General features: G+C 38.1%; 1 protein-coding gene across 3 annotated transcripts in view; it reads right to left on the reverse strand.

The window, feature by feature from the left end:
* LOC115221827 (pleckstrin homology domain-containing family G member 7-like) overlaps positions 1 to 16,892 on the reverse strand; it is a 987,181-nt gene that overhangs the window by 435,463 nt on the left and 534,826 nt on the right. Inside the window, exon 1 of one of the 3 annotated variants that reach the window (XM_029792060.2) lies at positions 41 to 462. The exons of the other annotated variants lie outside the window; for them this stretch is intronic. Within the exon in view, the coding sequence (XP_029647920.1) occupies positions 41 to 136 (96 nt within the window). The 5' untranslated portion in view covers positions 137 to 462. Of the gene's footprint in view, positions 1 to 40; positions 463 to 16,892 lie in introns of those variants that run through there. 3 annotated transcript variants of the gene reach the window in all.

Here is a 16,892-nt window from a genome sequence, read left to right on the forward strand (position 1 = left end):
CATTATTATGATAGAAAACATAGCGTTAACGTATACCTACCGGAGGTTCGGAGCGAGGAGTGAATAGCGAAGAGTCAAATGACAGACCACGTTTGAGTTTGACAGTTCGTGTCCAAATTTTTCGCCTCAAGGACATTTTCCCTCTTAATAGTAATACCTCACCGTTATCCTCAGGGATGCTTGTGGTGATGGGCGTGGAGGCGGTGGAGTTAGCGGTGTATGTCGTCGACGTCGACGTCGTCGTCGTGTTGGGGTTAGGGGTCGCCGTGGTGAAGGTGGGGGTGGTGCTACTGATGGCGGTGATGGTTGTGGTGGTTGTGGTTGTGGTGGTGGTGGTGGTGGTGGTAGAGATGTTTATTGTTATTGTTGACGCTGCCGTAGTTTTTTTTTCTTATAGTTTTTCCTGACGTTAGATATTTGTTGTGGCTGTTGTGGTTGTTGTTGGTGGTTAGAGGTGATGGTAGAAATGGTCGTGAACTTTTTGATGCCGGTTATAATGTTGATGATGACAATACTGCTGCTGCGGCTGCTGCTGCTGATGATGATGGTGATAATGACTGATGAGGATGATGGTAATGAGGAGGAAGGAATGGATTTAATAGTGTTGCTATTCTAATAATGTTGTTCACGTTGATGATAATGATGATGATGATGATGCAGGTGGTGGTAGTAATGGTGGTGTTGTGCTTAGTGCCAGTGGTTTTGGTATTGTAGTTATCGTTATTGTTGTTGTTATTGTTGTTGTTGTTGTTGTTGTTGTTGTTGTTGTTGCTGTTGTTAGGTGTTGTTAAGTTAATGCTGCGGTTTCTTGTGGTTAATAGTTACTGATGGCGGTGATAATGGTGGTGATGGTGGTGATGGTGGTGGTGGTGGTGGTGGTGGTGGTAGAAGTGTGTTGTTGTTTGTGTTGTTGTTGTTGTTGTTGTTATTGGTGGTGGGTGTCCTGGGTTGTCTTGGTGGTTAGGTAATAATTGCTCTTGTTCTTGTTGATGATGATGATGATGGTATGTGTATGTGATGGCAGGGTGATGGCGGTAGCGGTAATGGTGACGGTGTTAACAGAGGCGATGACGGTGGTGACAATGATCAGTGTACCGGTTGTAGTAGTATCAACAGCAGAGTGTGACGGTAGTAGTGCATGTAATAGTGTATGAGGGGTAGTATTAGTGGTAGTGGTACTTGTAATGGTAAGAGCCGTGGCGATGGTACCAGTGGTGGTTAGAATGGCGGGGATAGTTGAGGTTGTTGCTATTGTGACTATGGTGCGGATGAGGGGTGGTGGCGACGGTGGTGGTGGTGGTGGTGCTAGTTGCGAATTCCCTTGTTGCTAGGTCAACCCTTTAAGAGTTGATGTGACCAGAGGCGTTCTAGTTGAGACCATCCCGTCTTTTATTTTCTATTTCTTCCTTTATTTATTTATTTACTTATTTATTTATTCATTTATCATTATTATTATTATTTTGTTTGTTTTGAAACAGTGTCCAAATCTTTTGAGACAGTAGTGCATGACGTGTAGAGATTTGGCTGCTATATCTAGCAGGTTAAATAACAGCATAAGTGACCGGTATCACCCTTTGTTTTTTTTACTTGTGATACTGGTAGAGGTGGCGTTTGTGGTACTGGGTGGAGGGGTAGTGCTGGTGGTGGCAATGGCGGTGGTTGCGATGGTGGTGGTGGTGGTAATGGTGGTTTTTGACAGAGACCGTATTGATGTAGTTGTGTTGGTGTCGCTGGTGCTTGTAGCCGTGGTCGTGGTCGTGGTGATGCTAAATCCGTTGTGGCTGGTAGCTAAGACTGATGATCACGGTAACACTTCTTTGAGTTGTTGTTGTTGTTGTTCTTGTAATTATTGTTGCTAATTCGACTTATTCCTGGTATCACTTTTCTTCTCCGTCCTATTGCTGTTATTGTTGTTGTCCTTCTTCCTGTCGTCGTCGTCGTCGTCGTTGTTCTTGTCGCTGTTGTCGTTGACACTTTTGTTGTTGTTGTTGTCAGTCTTGTTTTTGTTGTTGGTGGTGTTGTCTCAAGCGACGAGAGGGAGGCGGTGGTTGTAAGAAAGTGTGGCAAACACGTTGAGGAGAGGACGACAACAGCAGCGACGGCAACGGCGCGGCGACAGCAACTATGATAATGATGACGGTGATGCTGAACCTGACGCTGACGAAACGACGGCAGAGAAGATGGCGATGATGGTAATGTCAGCGGCGATGACTATATATACTAATGATGCTGACGATGACAGCGACTATGACACGACGACGAGGACGAAGACGATGATGAGAATGATGATGACGATGATGATGATGATGACGATGATGATGATGACGATGACAGCGCCTATGACACCACGATGACGACCAAGACGAATGATGAGAATGATGATGACGATGATGATGATGATGATGATGATGATGATGATGATGTGGTAGCTGCTACAATCTCCGCCGCGATTCGAAAATACTCCGACGACACGGTGCTCCGACGTTCCACTCCTCAGAAGATCACCGCCCACGCCAGCGCCCCTCTCATGCTCTCGCGCTTTACGTTCACCCTGTGACTCTTAAGCGTGTCTATCGGTATGTGTGTATGTGTGTCCATGTGTTTTAGCGAGCATGTGTATATCTCGCCACGTATGCTTGTGTGCGTGTGTGAGAGTGTACGCATAAACGTTTGAATATGAATTTATTCTCTAAATGTATGGGTCTATCTGTCTGTCTGTCTATCGTTATGTATGTATGCATGTGTGTGTGTGACTGTATGTATAAATGAATATATGTGCGTGTGTGCTTGTGTGTATTTGTGCGTGTGTGTCGCTTCGTTCATTGACAATTAGCTACCCTTCTCTTCCTCACACACCCTCACTCTTACTCCTTCTCACTCTCTCTCTCACTCTTTCTCTCCTTTTCTTGTTATTCTCTCCCAACCACCCTGATACTCTCTCTCTCTCTCTCTCTCTCTCTCTCTCTCTCTCTTTCAGTCACTGTCTCACTAATTTCCTACCTACTATTATTCATCCCAATCTCTCTCTCTTTCTCCCTCTCTCTCCCTCACTCTTTCTCTCTCTCTCTTTTTCTCTCTCTCTCCCTCTCTCTTTCTCTCTCTCTCTCTCTCTCTCTCTCTCTCTCTCCCTCTCTCTAAACTTCTAATCTATCTCGCTGTATTCCTGTGTCTTTGTCTTCCCATATTCAACGCTCACACACTTTAAATCCTTCCGAGAGACCATCTTACACATTCTTTTTTCCTGTTACTTCATTTTCTCTCTCTCCTTTTCTCCCCCTATTAATCTTTCTCTCTCTCGCTCGCTCTCATGTACACACACACACACATGCACGCACAAACACACAACACGCGCTCATATATATCTGTTGCACACTCGCACATACCCATACAAACTACATCTCTTATTCTTTCTCTCTCTCTCTAACACACATGCACACTCTTCCTCACGCATGCACACACGCCTTCTACCTCCCCTTCCTCACTCTCTGTCTGTCTGTCTGTCTGTCTGTCTGTCTGTCTGTCTCTCTCTCTCTCTCTCTACCTTTGCAGAACACAATGCGGCGGCCTCACTTCCACATATGCATTGCCATCGCTAGCCACCAACAGAACCACAGTAACTACTACTACTACTACTACTACTACTACTACTACTACTACTACTACTACTACTGCTGCTGCTGGTGCTGCTGCTGGTGCTGCTGCTGGTGCTACTCGTTCTGATGCTGCTGCCCCTGCTGCTGCTGCTGCAGCTAATACTAATACTGCTACTCCTAATACAAGCACTGTTTATGGCAAGAGTTGGTAGTTACTGCTGCTGCTGCTGCAGTTTACTGCTTCGATCAACTGTAGGAAATATAGCAGCAGCAGCAGCAGTAGCAGCAACAGCGGTGGCGCCTGGGCTGAGCGTGGGGTGGGAGCTTATCCAACTACAGTCAGTGTACGACCACGATCACCAATGCAGATGTAACTGAACCTACTACTACTACTACTACTACTACTACTTCTACTACTACTACTACTACTACTACTACTACTACTACTACTACTACTACTACTACTACTACTACTATTATTGCTGCTACCACAACTACTACTACTTCTACTGCTACCACAACTACTAATGTGGCTGCAGCTGTTTTGAAATATTGAAAAACAATTAATATTCTCATAGTGTAAAGGGGTATATTCTAAACAATTACACATTTATGATATGTGGTATAAGGGTGTACGGTCAGGAAGAAGTGTCACAACCACGTGGTGAAGATATCTTCCTAACTCAGAACGAACAATAACTTTCAAAGACTATATTATAAACAGAAACACTTTCTCCCTGCCTTACTCATTCTGATTCTGTCTCTTCCATATGTATGTTTGTGTGTCTCTGTCTGTGTAAACATATATATATATATATTATATATATATATATATATATATATATATATATATATATATATATATGTTTATAAGAACGCAAAACATCCGGACAACTAGGTGATACAAAAAGGGACAACAAAACATCCAGATAGATGATACAAAAAAAAAACAAGGACGGGTCATTCGAAGCTTTGTATCCTCAGTCAAGAACTGGACCATCCTCGAAATTTCGGCTGATTATTCTTGAGATTGCTCAAATCTGGCCAGCCCAAAGAAAAACTAAGCTAAGAGCATTAGATTGCTTGGAAGACAGCATCAAATGTATACAAAAACAAGGACGGAAAAACAGACGATGTTACACGAATATAAACACTATAAATACAAATATAAAAACAATAAAAATGATAACAGGATATAACAACAGTTGTCTTTCGATTGGGGACGAATTGAATTAAGCTGGCGCATGTAGAAATGAAGCCTTACGGCAGAGATACAAAGCTTTCAGAGACACAGGCAAGAGAGAGAGGGGGGGAGAGAGAAAGTGAGAGAGTTTTAGAAGTGATGTACAGATATTGTATATTAAGAATAATAAGGTCGTCAGAATATAATCATCCAACATTCTGCTGACTACATTATCATGAGCATCTCTAAGGAACTAGGCAGACAAAATAAAATCCGGCTCATGGAAGGGCAAATGAACACACGCAAAAGCTGGAAAAAACCGCAAACAATAGACATAGACATGCTCCATATCTAATCAGTTATTGACCAAATATCACGATCTCGACACCTACATAAACACATAGATACATATTATATGTGTGTATTTGTGTGTGTGTTTGTATGTCTGTCTCTATATGCCAGTAAACGTAAAACGGTGAAAACCAAATTAACCATGAGTTTATAAATGTTTATCTTGTTGCCCAATCGAAAGTATTGTATCGTAGTAGGGAGCAACTTCTCCATATACAAAAGTGAAAGTAGAACGTCCGGTCCAAGAGATAGAATTAAACTTAGTCGACACAATGTTTCGGAGTAATAATCGTCTGTTCAGTAGTAGACAGACGCTGTCGAGTACTTTCGAACTAATACAAGGAAATGTTTCGTTCTCCCATATCGTTTATAAGGAAAATTAGATTATACGCCACTATACCCTACAACAGAGAGTTATTGTCACTTTGGATTTTGCAGAAACATCTTTGTGTTTGCATAAGCCTATGTGTATATGTACGAAAATGACCGTCGTTGTCAGGGGCGGATACAAGAGGGCTGATGAGGTGCACTCAAGAAAAGAAGTGCGCTTTTCTGAATAATGTTATTACGCCCGTTTTTTCATGGAATTGCATTGCCTGCTGACTTTGTGACCTCCCTTCGAAAAATTCCTGGGACCGGTCCTGGATGTTTTAATTCTAAACAACTTAGGAGCCTATGTTGTGTACCGTTATATCCAGTGAGGAGAGCGACAAAATTAATCGAGAAAAATAAAAAAAATATCGGTATTGTCGAAAATAACCTTCCAAGTTGGAGCCTCATAATAACTGGAATAAAATAACTGAAACAAGTGATAGAATAATTTGTGTATCGGAATAAGAGCTGTGAGCGTGAGTGAGTGCTTCCCCAAAGGGAAACGCGAATAGATTAGATTGCAAACATACTTTTGTATTTAAAGTTATATCTATTTGTATATATATTCTTTCTATTACTCTATGTGTGTAATATATATATATACATATACATATACATACACACACACACACACACACACACATATATATATATATATATATATATATATATATATATTATATATATATATATATATGTATATTTATATATGTATGTATGTATTCCTCTATTTACGTAATATCGTGGTCTCTTTCATTCATTTGTTGCCTTGCCATTTCTATCAATATATATATATATATATATGTACATGCATACATACATGCATACATACATGCATACATACATCCATCCATCCATGCATACATACATACATACATACATACTTGCATACATATACAGTAGCGACCATAATATAAGGGTCAGTAATAACAAGTGTATTGAAATAGTTATTATAGATGACTAACAATACATTGAGACTAGCTATTTTACAGATATTTAGATGTATCTAATATCTATCTTTCGTGAAAATTTCAAGTGAATGGAATAAATATTTCCTAAGTTATAAGGAAATAAACAGACAATCGTCCAAATTGCAGAGGCCAAAAGTTAAGGGACACTAAGCAAAAATGACCTACTAACCAATGTATATGTTGTTTAGAACATATACATCGGTTAACAGTTACTTCTTATGATCTTGCATTATTCGAACATTCAACTGTCAACATGGCGGCTTTCCTATGAGGAAAAACAAAGCATTGTGTGCCTTCACCAAGAGGGCAAATCAAATTCTACTACTGTAGGAAGGTCTAGAAGTGTTGTGCAACGAATTGTAGCTAGTTTTAAGCCACCAGGATGGGCAGATGCTAAACCCAAACCTGTAGATCTTTTAAGACTTCCCAAAGACAGGATCGTATTATGGGTAGAATGTCTCTGAAGGATAGGTTTAAAAGTGCTGCTGAGATATCCCGTGTGTTTAGCTCCACTTCCGATGTCAACGCATCGCGCAAAACAGTTTCTCAGAGGTTCTGGGCTGCTTGTTCGGGCACCAGCATTCTGATCTCCAAGAAGAATCCGAGAACCCGTCTTCATTTCGCTCACGATCATGTTGTTTGGACAGAAGAACAGTAGTCGCAGGTTCATTTTAGCGATGAATCGAAGATAATGTGATTGGTTCCAAGGGCGGGATGTTAGTCCGACGAGGAGTGGCGAATGTTTATCTCGTGCAAGTGTGAAAAAGACAATGAAATATGGAGGAGGCAGAGTAATAACATGGGAAGTGATTTCTGCTAGTGTTCCTGATCAATTTATTCGCCTACAAAGGAATGTCAATGCTGAAATCTACAAGCAGATTCTTAGACAGCATACCCTTCCACATCTCCGACCCCGTAAGTCCAACCTGTACTCTTCGTGCAGGACAACGCTGAGTGATGAAGGGGTTGATCTCATGGACTAGCCACATCAAAGTCCCGATCTCAATCCTTTAGAAAACGTTTGGAAGATTATTGGAGATGAGGCGCGAAGGAGAAATCCAAAGAACCAAGATGAACGCTGGGAATTGTTCAAAAACGAAATTAATTCAATTCTGTGGTAACAGATGTTAGGAAGTCATTGAGAGTAAAAGGATGTTCACAAAATATTAATAGTAACGGTTTCTTTTTTTTTCTTTCCTTTTTTTTTGTTCTTGTTCCATTTTTCATTGTATTCGTAGATGATCCTTAACTTTTGGCCGTTGCAGTTTGGAAGATTTTTTGTTTATTTCCTTACGAAATATTCATTCCATTCACTTGCAATTTTCACGAAAGATGGATAGTAGATATGTCAGACTATATGTAAAATATCTAGTGTAAACGTTTTATTAATCTTCTATAATAACTATTTCAATACACTTGTTCTTACTGACCCGTATATTATGGCCACTATTGTATAAGAAGAAAAAGATAATAAAGACTGGGAAGTTAATGATTGTTTATTCTTAACAGCAAACTAAGCATCATCCTTTACAGCTGTTTCAACTAATACTCAGTAAATATTAAGTAAATATTAAATTTATATGGCCTGAGCATAATATCTTCGGATGGAAGAAAATTTTACCCTTGGATGTTTTGTGTGTGTTTATGGATTCATGATAGCAGACTTAATATATATATTAATCTTGAAACGTTGACGTACTCAAAACGATCTATGTACTTGTGATATTTTTCTGTATTTACCCCCAAACCTTCGTGAGCTGTCTGGAGTAAACATTATCTGAGAGAAATTTTCTTTAAGTAGTAGAAATGCTAAGAAAAAGATTTTTTAGCTGCTATTTCTACTAAGTTCAGTATGTGGCAAAGTAATTTATTTTACTTAGCCCTAATTATATAATGTAATATTTTGAATTAGCCTTAAATGGTCCTTTTACATACTGAACACTTGGTGTGAAATTGATTAATTAATTAATTTTACCCTCAATTGTTGATATATATATATATATATATATATATATATATATATATATATATATATATAGGGAGGGTATTATTAAAGTACCATCACGAGTGGTAAGCGAATTATCAGCCGTACAGGCAAATTAATAAAATATATACATACAATATTAGATATGTATATATATATACACAAGGGTACTACAAGAGTACCTATATCGCTAAAGATAGAAGTCAAAAAAGAGTATATGTATATATATATATATATCTATATATATATATATGTATGTATGTATGTATGTATATTATATGTATATACTTTCATATGCACATGTACTCCCACGTATACAGAAATAATGTTGGAATGGAGAATCTATAAGCATCACACACACACACACACACATACACATTTATACATATGTAAATTTATATACACTTAGCTTCCAATTGACACAAATATTTCTACAAACATTTCCCATATTCGAAAAAGCTATTTTCCCTAATATATTTTGCATCAATGTATATGCGTTGTGTATATGTACGTCTCTGTGCATATGCGTATGCGTGTGTATATATCTATATGTCTAGTATTCTTGGGATCAATTTGTAGCAGCGTATTCAAAAGATGAATGACTGATGACTGCCGCATTGAATGGGTATTGTGTCTGTGTGTTTGAGAGCATGTGTATGTATGGGTATTTCTGTATATGTCAGAATATGCGATTGTGAGTGAATGTGTCTCAAACTGCATATATGGGTGTGTTTGCATGTGCGTGTCTCTATATATGGTTATGTCACTGAATGCGAGTGTGCTGGGCAATTTTCATACGGCTGTGAGCATGCGTCTTCTTTACATTTGTGTGATTCTGTCTGTGCGTGTGTTAGACCGTAGATGCACTTGTATATACCTGTCGCATGTGTATTATTCTATGCGTACTTTTGCTTACCTCGCGTATGTATGCGTAGGCTGCAGAATATCTATGTATGCGCTTGTATGCGTGTGTGTAGCTGTATTATTCTCTTGACGAGATATTTGCAATGCTAGGAAGGAAATAACACTCGCCAAGATCTATACAGAATAGCGTCTGCACTAACAAAGAACATAGGTATACTGGTATACTAATTTGCTATAGTATAGTTGTAGTCTACAGGTGCTACTATACGCTCAACTGTCGCGCTTCTATTATTCCAATGATATGTATTATATCGTAATGTGAATCGTGTTGTTACTTTGTAGCTGCTGTTGTTATTGTTGTTGTTGTTGTTGTTGTTGTTCTCCTTCTTGCTCTTGTTGTTCAGACACAGCTCAGACCTTATATCTGATACGTTTTATCAAGGACCTCAAAATAGTGGCCAACCAACATTTATTGATTTATTTTTACATTTATTTAATTATTCGTTTATTTCTTTTTATTCTCCTATTCTTTTATTTGTTTCAGACATTTGAATGCAGCCATGCTGGAGCACATCTTTGAAAGATTTTAGTCAGACAAATCGACCCCAGGACTTATTTTTAAAGCCTAATCCTTATTCTTCTCAACCAATTTTATCGAACCGCTAAGTTACGTACACGTAAACACACCAACACCGGCTATCAAGCGGTAATGGGAGGACAAACAGACAAAAAGACACATGTACACATAGATATATGCATAAACATATACACATAAATATATGCAAACACACACACACACACACACACACACACACATAACGGACTTCTTTCAGTTTCCGCCTAACAAATCCACTCAAAAGGCGTTGGTTGGGCCGAGGCTATAGGAGAAGACACTTACGCAAGGTGCACCGCAGTGGGACTGAACCGAAAACCATGTGGTTGGGGAGCAAGCTTCTTAGCAATATATATTTGTTTATTCGTCCATCGTGATATAGAGTATCTAGAACTACATTTACCAGACCGTCTTTAAAATTTTGATGAAAAGATTTGGTTCGTATTTCGTACAAAATGTATTAGCGCTATCATTGATTGGAATACGCACATATGCGTATACATATACACTGATGCAAATATATGTATTCACGAGTGTGTATGTAAATAAAACATCGCAAAAACGGAAACTCAGTTCCACGTTCCCTTTCGTCGAGCAATTGTGATCAAGAATGTTTTTGCAGCTTTAATAAAAAGAAAAGCATATTACTCTCCCTCCGATATTCTAGTAGCATTTTTATCCACCTTGATTCGCTTACTTATGTGTGTGTGTGTGTGTGTGTATAATAATGATAATAATAATAATAATAATAATAATAATAATAATAATAATAATAATAATAATAATAATAATAATAATCATAATAATCATAATAATAATAATAATAATAATAATTTCCCTGTGATTTCAAGCTTCCTGAAGCACAATATGTCGTTGTGGAATACGAATCTCCAATTGTACCACTCTAATGGAGTACTTGCCTCAGAAATATAAAACATCAACTATGGAATTTTTCAAGGGACTCACTTTCACCTTTAATATCTGCATAGCCCTAATACCCCTACAAGTGAATTAAACAGAACAGGGTATGGGTATAAAATTGCCAATAAAAAATAAGCCATCTATTTTATATGGATGACTTAAAACTTTATGGTAAAGACAATAATGAACTTGAAGGCCTATTGCGCACCGTGAAAGCATTCAGCGATGACATCGGGATGGAGTTTGGACTTGAGAAGTGTGCCAAGGCCACTTTCCAGAAAGGGAAAGTGAAGACCACAAATTCAGTCGTGTTAGATGTTGACACAGTCATAAGAGAGCTTGAGCAAGAACAAACATACAAATACTTAGGGATATATGAAGGCTCTGGTATTCAGCATGCAAGCATGAAAGAGAAAATCAGGAAGGAATGTTATAGGAGAGTTCGTGCAGTCCTGAAATCTGAACTAAATGCACGTAACAAGGTGTTAGCTATAAATTCCTTAGCAGTTCCAGTTGTTACTTATAGCTACAATGTGTTGAACTGGAATATGAGTGAAGTAAAGAATATAGATAGGAAAATACGCAAGCTGCTGAGTTGTAATAGGATGCACCACCCAAAGGCAGACGTAGATCGCCTTTACCTTCCCAGAGCCCAAGGAGGTCGAGGCCTGATCCAATTTGAACTAGCTTACAAAGCAACCACAATTGGACTGGCCAAATATCTCGAAATATCGAATGACTGGATGCTAAAGCTCGTTGAACATCACGAGTGACGAAAGAAGCTTCATTCTATCATAAAGGAAAGCAAAAAATTTGCTATTGATCTCGTGCAGGATACCCAAACTGAACAACCCGAGGGAAGTACGGCAACTATTGTTGCAAAGAAGGTGAAAATGATGGCAATGAAAAAAGCGCACGAGCAATTGGCTGATAGGTGGGAGGAGAAACCTCTGCACGGCAAATATGTGACCCGCAGCAAACAAGCTGATGTTGACCAGAAGCAAACCCATCAGTGGCTACGGAGCTCAGGGCTAAAAGCAGAGAGCGAAGTTTCATCCTGGCTGCTCAAGATCAAAGCCTATTAACCCGGAACTACCAGGCCAATGTGATGAAAAATGGAGCAGACCCAAAATGCCGATTCTGCAACGACATGATTGAAACAGTGGACCACCTAATCTCTGGATGTAAAGTCTTAGCACAGTGGAGTATAAATTAAGACATGACAGAGTTGGCCAATATCTCCACTGGCTAATAAGTCGGCATTACAATATCAAAACTGCCGACAAGTGGTATAATCACCACCCTGAGGCTGTAACTGAAGGAGAAAATGTAACATTCTGTGGGACTTCCCAGTACATACAGACCGAACCATCAAGGCCAATAAACCAGATATTGTTGTGAAAGACCAAAACAATAAAGTTTGCTTATTGATCGACATGAGCATCCCTGTGATCATAATATCTCAGCGAAGAGTTTGACAAGCTCAGAAAATAACAGACCTACTCATTGAAATTGAGAAAATGTGGCATCTCAAGGCGGTTACAATACCAGTGATCGTAGGAGCACTAGGAATGATCAAGAAGGGAACCGAAAATTATATGAGAATGATCCCTGGCTTACCATCCCTGCAAGAAGTGCCAAAGATTGTCTTAACTGGTACATCACACGTATTGAGAAGTGCATTGTCGATGTGAGAACTGTTGCTGCTCATGTATTTTAATTTAACTTAAAAAAAAAAAAAATGAACGAACTACTGAGTTTGGGTTAAATGGCCTACCAATGTATACTATGAGTTTCTTTGCCTAGGAGTCGGGAAGACACTCGGCAAGAAATGGAAGCAAATTTGAAAGAAGAAAAAAAAAAAAAATAATAATAATAATAATAATAATAATAATAATATGTAGCAGCAAATGCATGAAACCTCGATATTAGAGAAATAGATTATTTATATATGTAACAGATCGTCATTATAGTACTCTGAGTTTGGAATTATGGAGTGAAGAGCTACTATACATTCTTGTCGGCTGTTAATGGCAACAGAGGCAACGAAAACCGTTAAATAAAAGGGAAATAACTCTAATAGATGAAAATGCCAAAAAAAAAAGATGAAAATATATAAAAATTTATAATATATATATAAAATATACACACAACCATATTCGCACAACATATAGACATAAACATCCTGTGTTCACAACGTCTACATACGTACATACTCACAAAAACATGAATACGTACATGCACATACACACTAACATATATATATGTATGAGCTCATACACACATATAAACACACGCACACATGTATGTATGTGTGTGCGTGTGTGTGTCTGTGTGTGTGTATCTGTGTGTGTATGTGTGTGTGTACATATATACGCAACCTCATCCTCACATACAGATAGGTGCTTACATGCATACACGTAACATAATATATATATATATATATATATATATACATATATATATATATACATATACATATAAATATATATATATATATATATATATATATATATATATATATATATATATATATATAGATAGATAGATAGGATGATAATAGATAGATAGATAGATAGATAGATAGATGAAGATAGATAATATAGATAGATAGATAGATAGATAGATAGATAGATAGATAGATAGATAGATAGATAGACAGACAGATATAAATAGATATATTACATTTCTAAATATCTCAGAGAGATATATGCAGTAGTGGTACGATAGAGTAGTTGTATAATGTCAACTTAATGTGACAGTCCCATGAAGGGAATTACACTACTGCTATTTAGCCCTTGATTACGAGCAAAGACTCCGAAACTAGTCTTTGACTGTAGGGCTAGCTAGGTGGAGGTACTTATCTCCCCCTTTTAAACATAAGAACACAGGAATTGTGTCAAGGCCGACAGGAAGCGTTGCTGCTTCCTAGGGCTAAATTGCAGTAGTGTGTTTCCCTTCATAGTACTGTCACATTAAGTTGACAGTATATAACTACTCCCTCTCTCCCTCTCTCTCTCTCTCTCTCTCTCTCTCTCTCTCTCTCTCTCCTCTCCATCTCTCTCTCTCCATATAATATATATTATATAATATATATATATATATATATGTGTGGGGCGTAATGGCCCAGTGGTTAGGGCAGCGGACTCGCGGTCGCAGGATCGCGGCTTCGATTGCCAGACCGGGCGTTGTGAGTGTTTATTGAGCGAAAACACCTAAATGCTCCACCAGGCTCCGGTAGGGGGTGGTGATCCATGCTGTACTCTTTCACCACTCTTTCTCCCACTCTTTCTTCTGTTGGCCTGCTTCCTTAGCCAGCGGGGTGGCGTCATTCGAAGGCTAAAACAATGCGAACGCATTGTGACCAGCGATGTGTAACTACATCTGATGGACTGGTCGGTCACGGTGACGGATATATATTTATATATATATATATATATATATATATATATACAACATCGAAAAATACCTTAGGAATGAGAACCCAGATTCGAAATTTCCCCCAAGACACCTGATGAAAGCTGGAAGGTATATCAGCCGAAATGTTGTTTTAACAACGAACAACTTGAGGACAAATATCCGTGAAATGTAAATAATGTAAATACATTTAATATATTTTATATAATATTTTAAATCTTTTTTCTTTTTCCACTCTTCCCTTATATTATGTTACTTCCCTTATATTAAACGTTTTTTTTTTTAGCGTCTGTTGCCATTAATAGCCGACGAGAATATATAATAACTCTCGGCTCACGCATTCGAAGCTCCGAGTACAATCTTTTACTGTTTGTTCTAATTTATAACAAGTTAAAGATAATGGTCATTACATATCATTCCGTGTTAGAGCCAATTTGTCTTGCATCTGTTTCCAGAAGTCATTATTGAAACAATACTTATAGGTTTATTCAATTGATCTATTGATCAATTGAGATAAATTGAAAGACGCAACAAAATTAATGCTCCTTTCGTCAAAGCCATTTCTGGTTATAACAAGCAGAGCATTGAAGGAATAGCTATTGTGTGAGGTTGGTGGGAGAAGATGGGAGACAGGTTACAAAGGTGTGAAAGTCGGTAAGAGAATGGTACTGGAGTCACTTACTAGAGGTAGAGGCATTTTATTGCCAAATTTGGAAGAAAAACATATTAGTTTTTGTAGTCAGGTCAGCACGCCTGACCATACTAGAATTGTATATAGGTGTAGGAGTGGGTATGTGATAAGTAGCTTGCTTACGAACCGCATGGTCCGGTTCAGTTCCACTGCGTGGCACCTTGGGCAAGTCTCTCTGCTATAGCCTTGTGAGTGGATTTGCTTGAGAGAAACTGAAAAAAGCCCGTCTTATATATGTATAAATATACATACATATATATATATATAATATATATATATATATAATATATATATATATATATATATATATATATATATATATATATATATATAACGGGAAGGTTTACGAAAATAAACAAAAGACGATGGCAGGTGGAGTACAAACAAACAAATGTATTAGTATGGCGCTCAGGAATAGAAATACAACAACTCTTTTAGGTTTCGAGCCTACACTCTTCGACAGAAAGATACACAGAAAAAAAAAACAAGGAGAGAAAAAAAATACGTGTAGGAGCTAACGATCCATCATGGCGTTCTGACTTCGGGCAGAGTTCAGAGGTCAGACGCTAGAGGGACAGTAGGGGAGATAACAGGGTCAAGTGACTTCCAAATCGAAGGTGCCCCCAGCACAAAGGTGCGCGTGTGTATAAGAGAGTATGTATGTGCGTGTGAAAGAGGGCTGGTGGTCTGGACGTGTGTATGTGTGTTTGTGTGGGTGTGGAGATGTGGGGATAGGTGTGTGGGTGGTGTGTTGTGATGTTATGTGTAATGTTCTATGGTGTAGGATAGTGTGGTGTGATGTTGTGGGGAGGTGGGGGCGAGAGTGGGGAAAGCCCAGGTGGGGTGTGGATTTGGCTGGGGGTTGGGGTAGAGTAGGGGTTGTGGGGAGAGTGAGAGGGGGAGAAGGAGGATATATATATATATATATGTATATATATATATAAGTATGTGTATGTGTATATATTTGTGTGTCTGTGTTTGTTCCCCAACATCGCTTGACAACCGATGCCGGTGTGTTTATGTCCCCGTAACTTAGCAGTTCGGCAAAAGCGACTGATAGAATAAGTACTAGGCTTACAAAGAATAAGTCCTGGATTCGATTTGCTCGACTAAAAGGCGGTGCTCCAGCATGGCCACAGTCAAATGACTGAAACAAGTAAAAGAGAGAAAAGAGTACAGAGGTTAGATGTTCTCCGGCAATTGCGTTAAAATTTGATATGGGCTTTTCTTGGTCATGGTCAGTCTGAGACAGTAATGTTCCGTTTCTAATCTAGCATAGTCGGGGAATAAGGTTAGAAAATGGAAGTTTACCAATAGTAGTCATATTGTGGAGGTCATGAATGCTCTCATTGTCAGGATATAAGTTCTGATAGATTTAGAGATATGGTTACAAATGAGATGATGTCACTTCAAAATTGTTGAAAACTAAATGTAAATTCTGGTTAACCTGATTAGTTAGGGATTCAAATTAAAATTAATAAAAGGGTTATGGATTAAAATTTTAGCTAAACTTCTATTTTCTAAATTTAGCATTAAAATAAACTAAGATATAGAGAATTAGAGGAAATTTGCAGTGTAATGTGTTATACCAAAACAATTAAGATGAAGGTGACAACAGATTATATGATAATAAAAATAATAATACACAAATAATTATATATTACGTTATATAATTATATGTAAAATATAATTATATGTAAAATGGTCTTTTACATACTAAACACTACTTGGTAAAATTAGTTAATAATTAATTAGTTTTAGCCTTTTATTATTGACAAATACTTATATAAATATATTGTAAAGTATAGAAGCCATCTTATCATGGCTAACCACATTGGGGAGGGGGTGTTACTGTAGCTTTATAGCCCCAAGAGATCTTCGTCTCAAGCTGGCTTTCGACACAATATCTGTGTCCTTGGAGTATTTGCAAAG

The sequence above is a fragment of the Octopus sinensis genome, linkage group LG18 (genome assembly GCF_006345805.1).
Source record: "Octopus sinensis linkage group LG18, ASM634580v1, whole genome shotgun sequence".
Classification (NCBI taxonomy): Eukaryota; Metazoa; Mollusca; class Cephalopoda; order Octopoda; family Octopodidae; genus Octopus; species Octopus sinensis.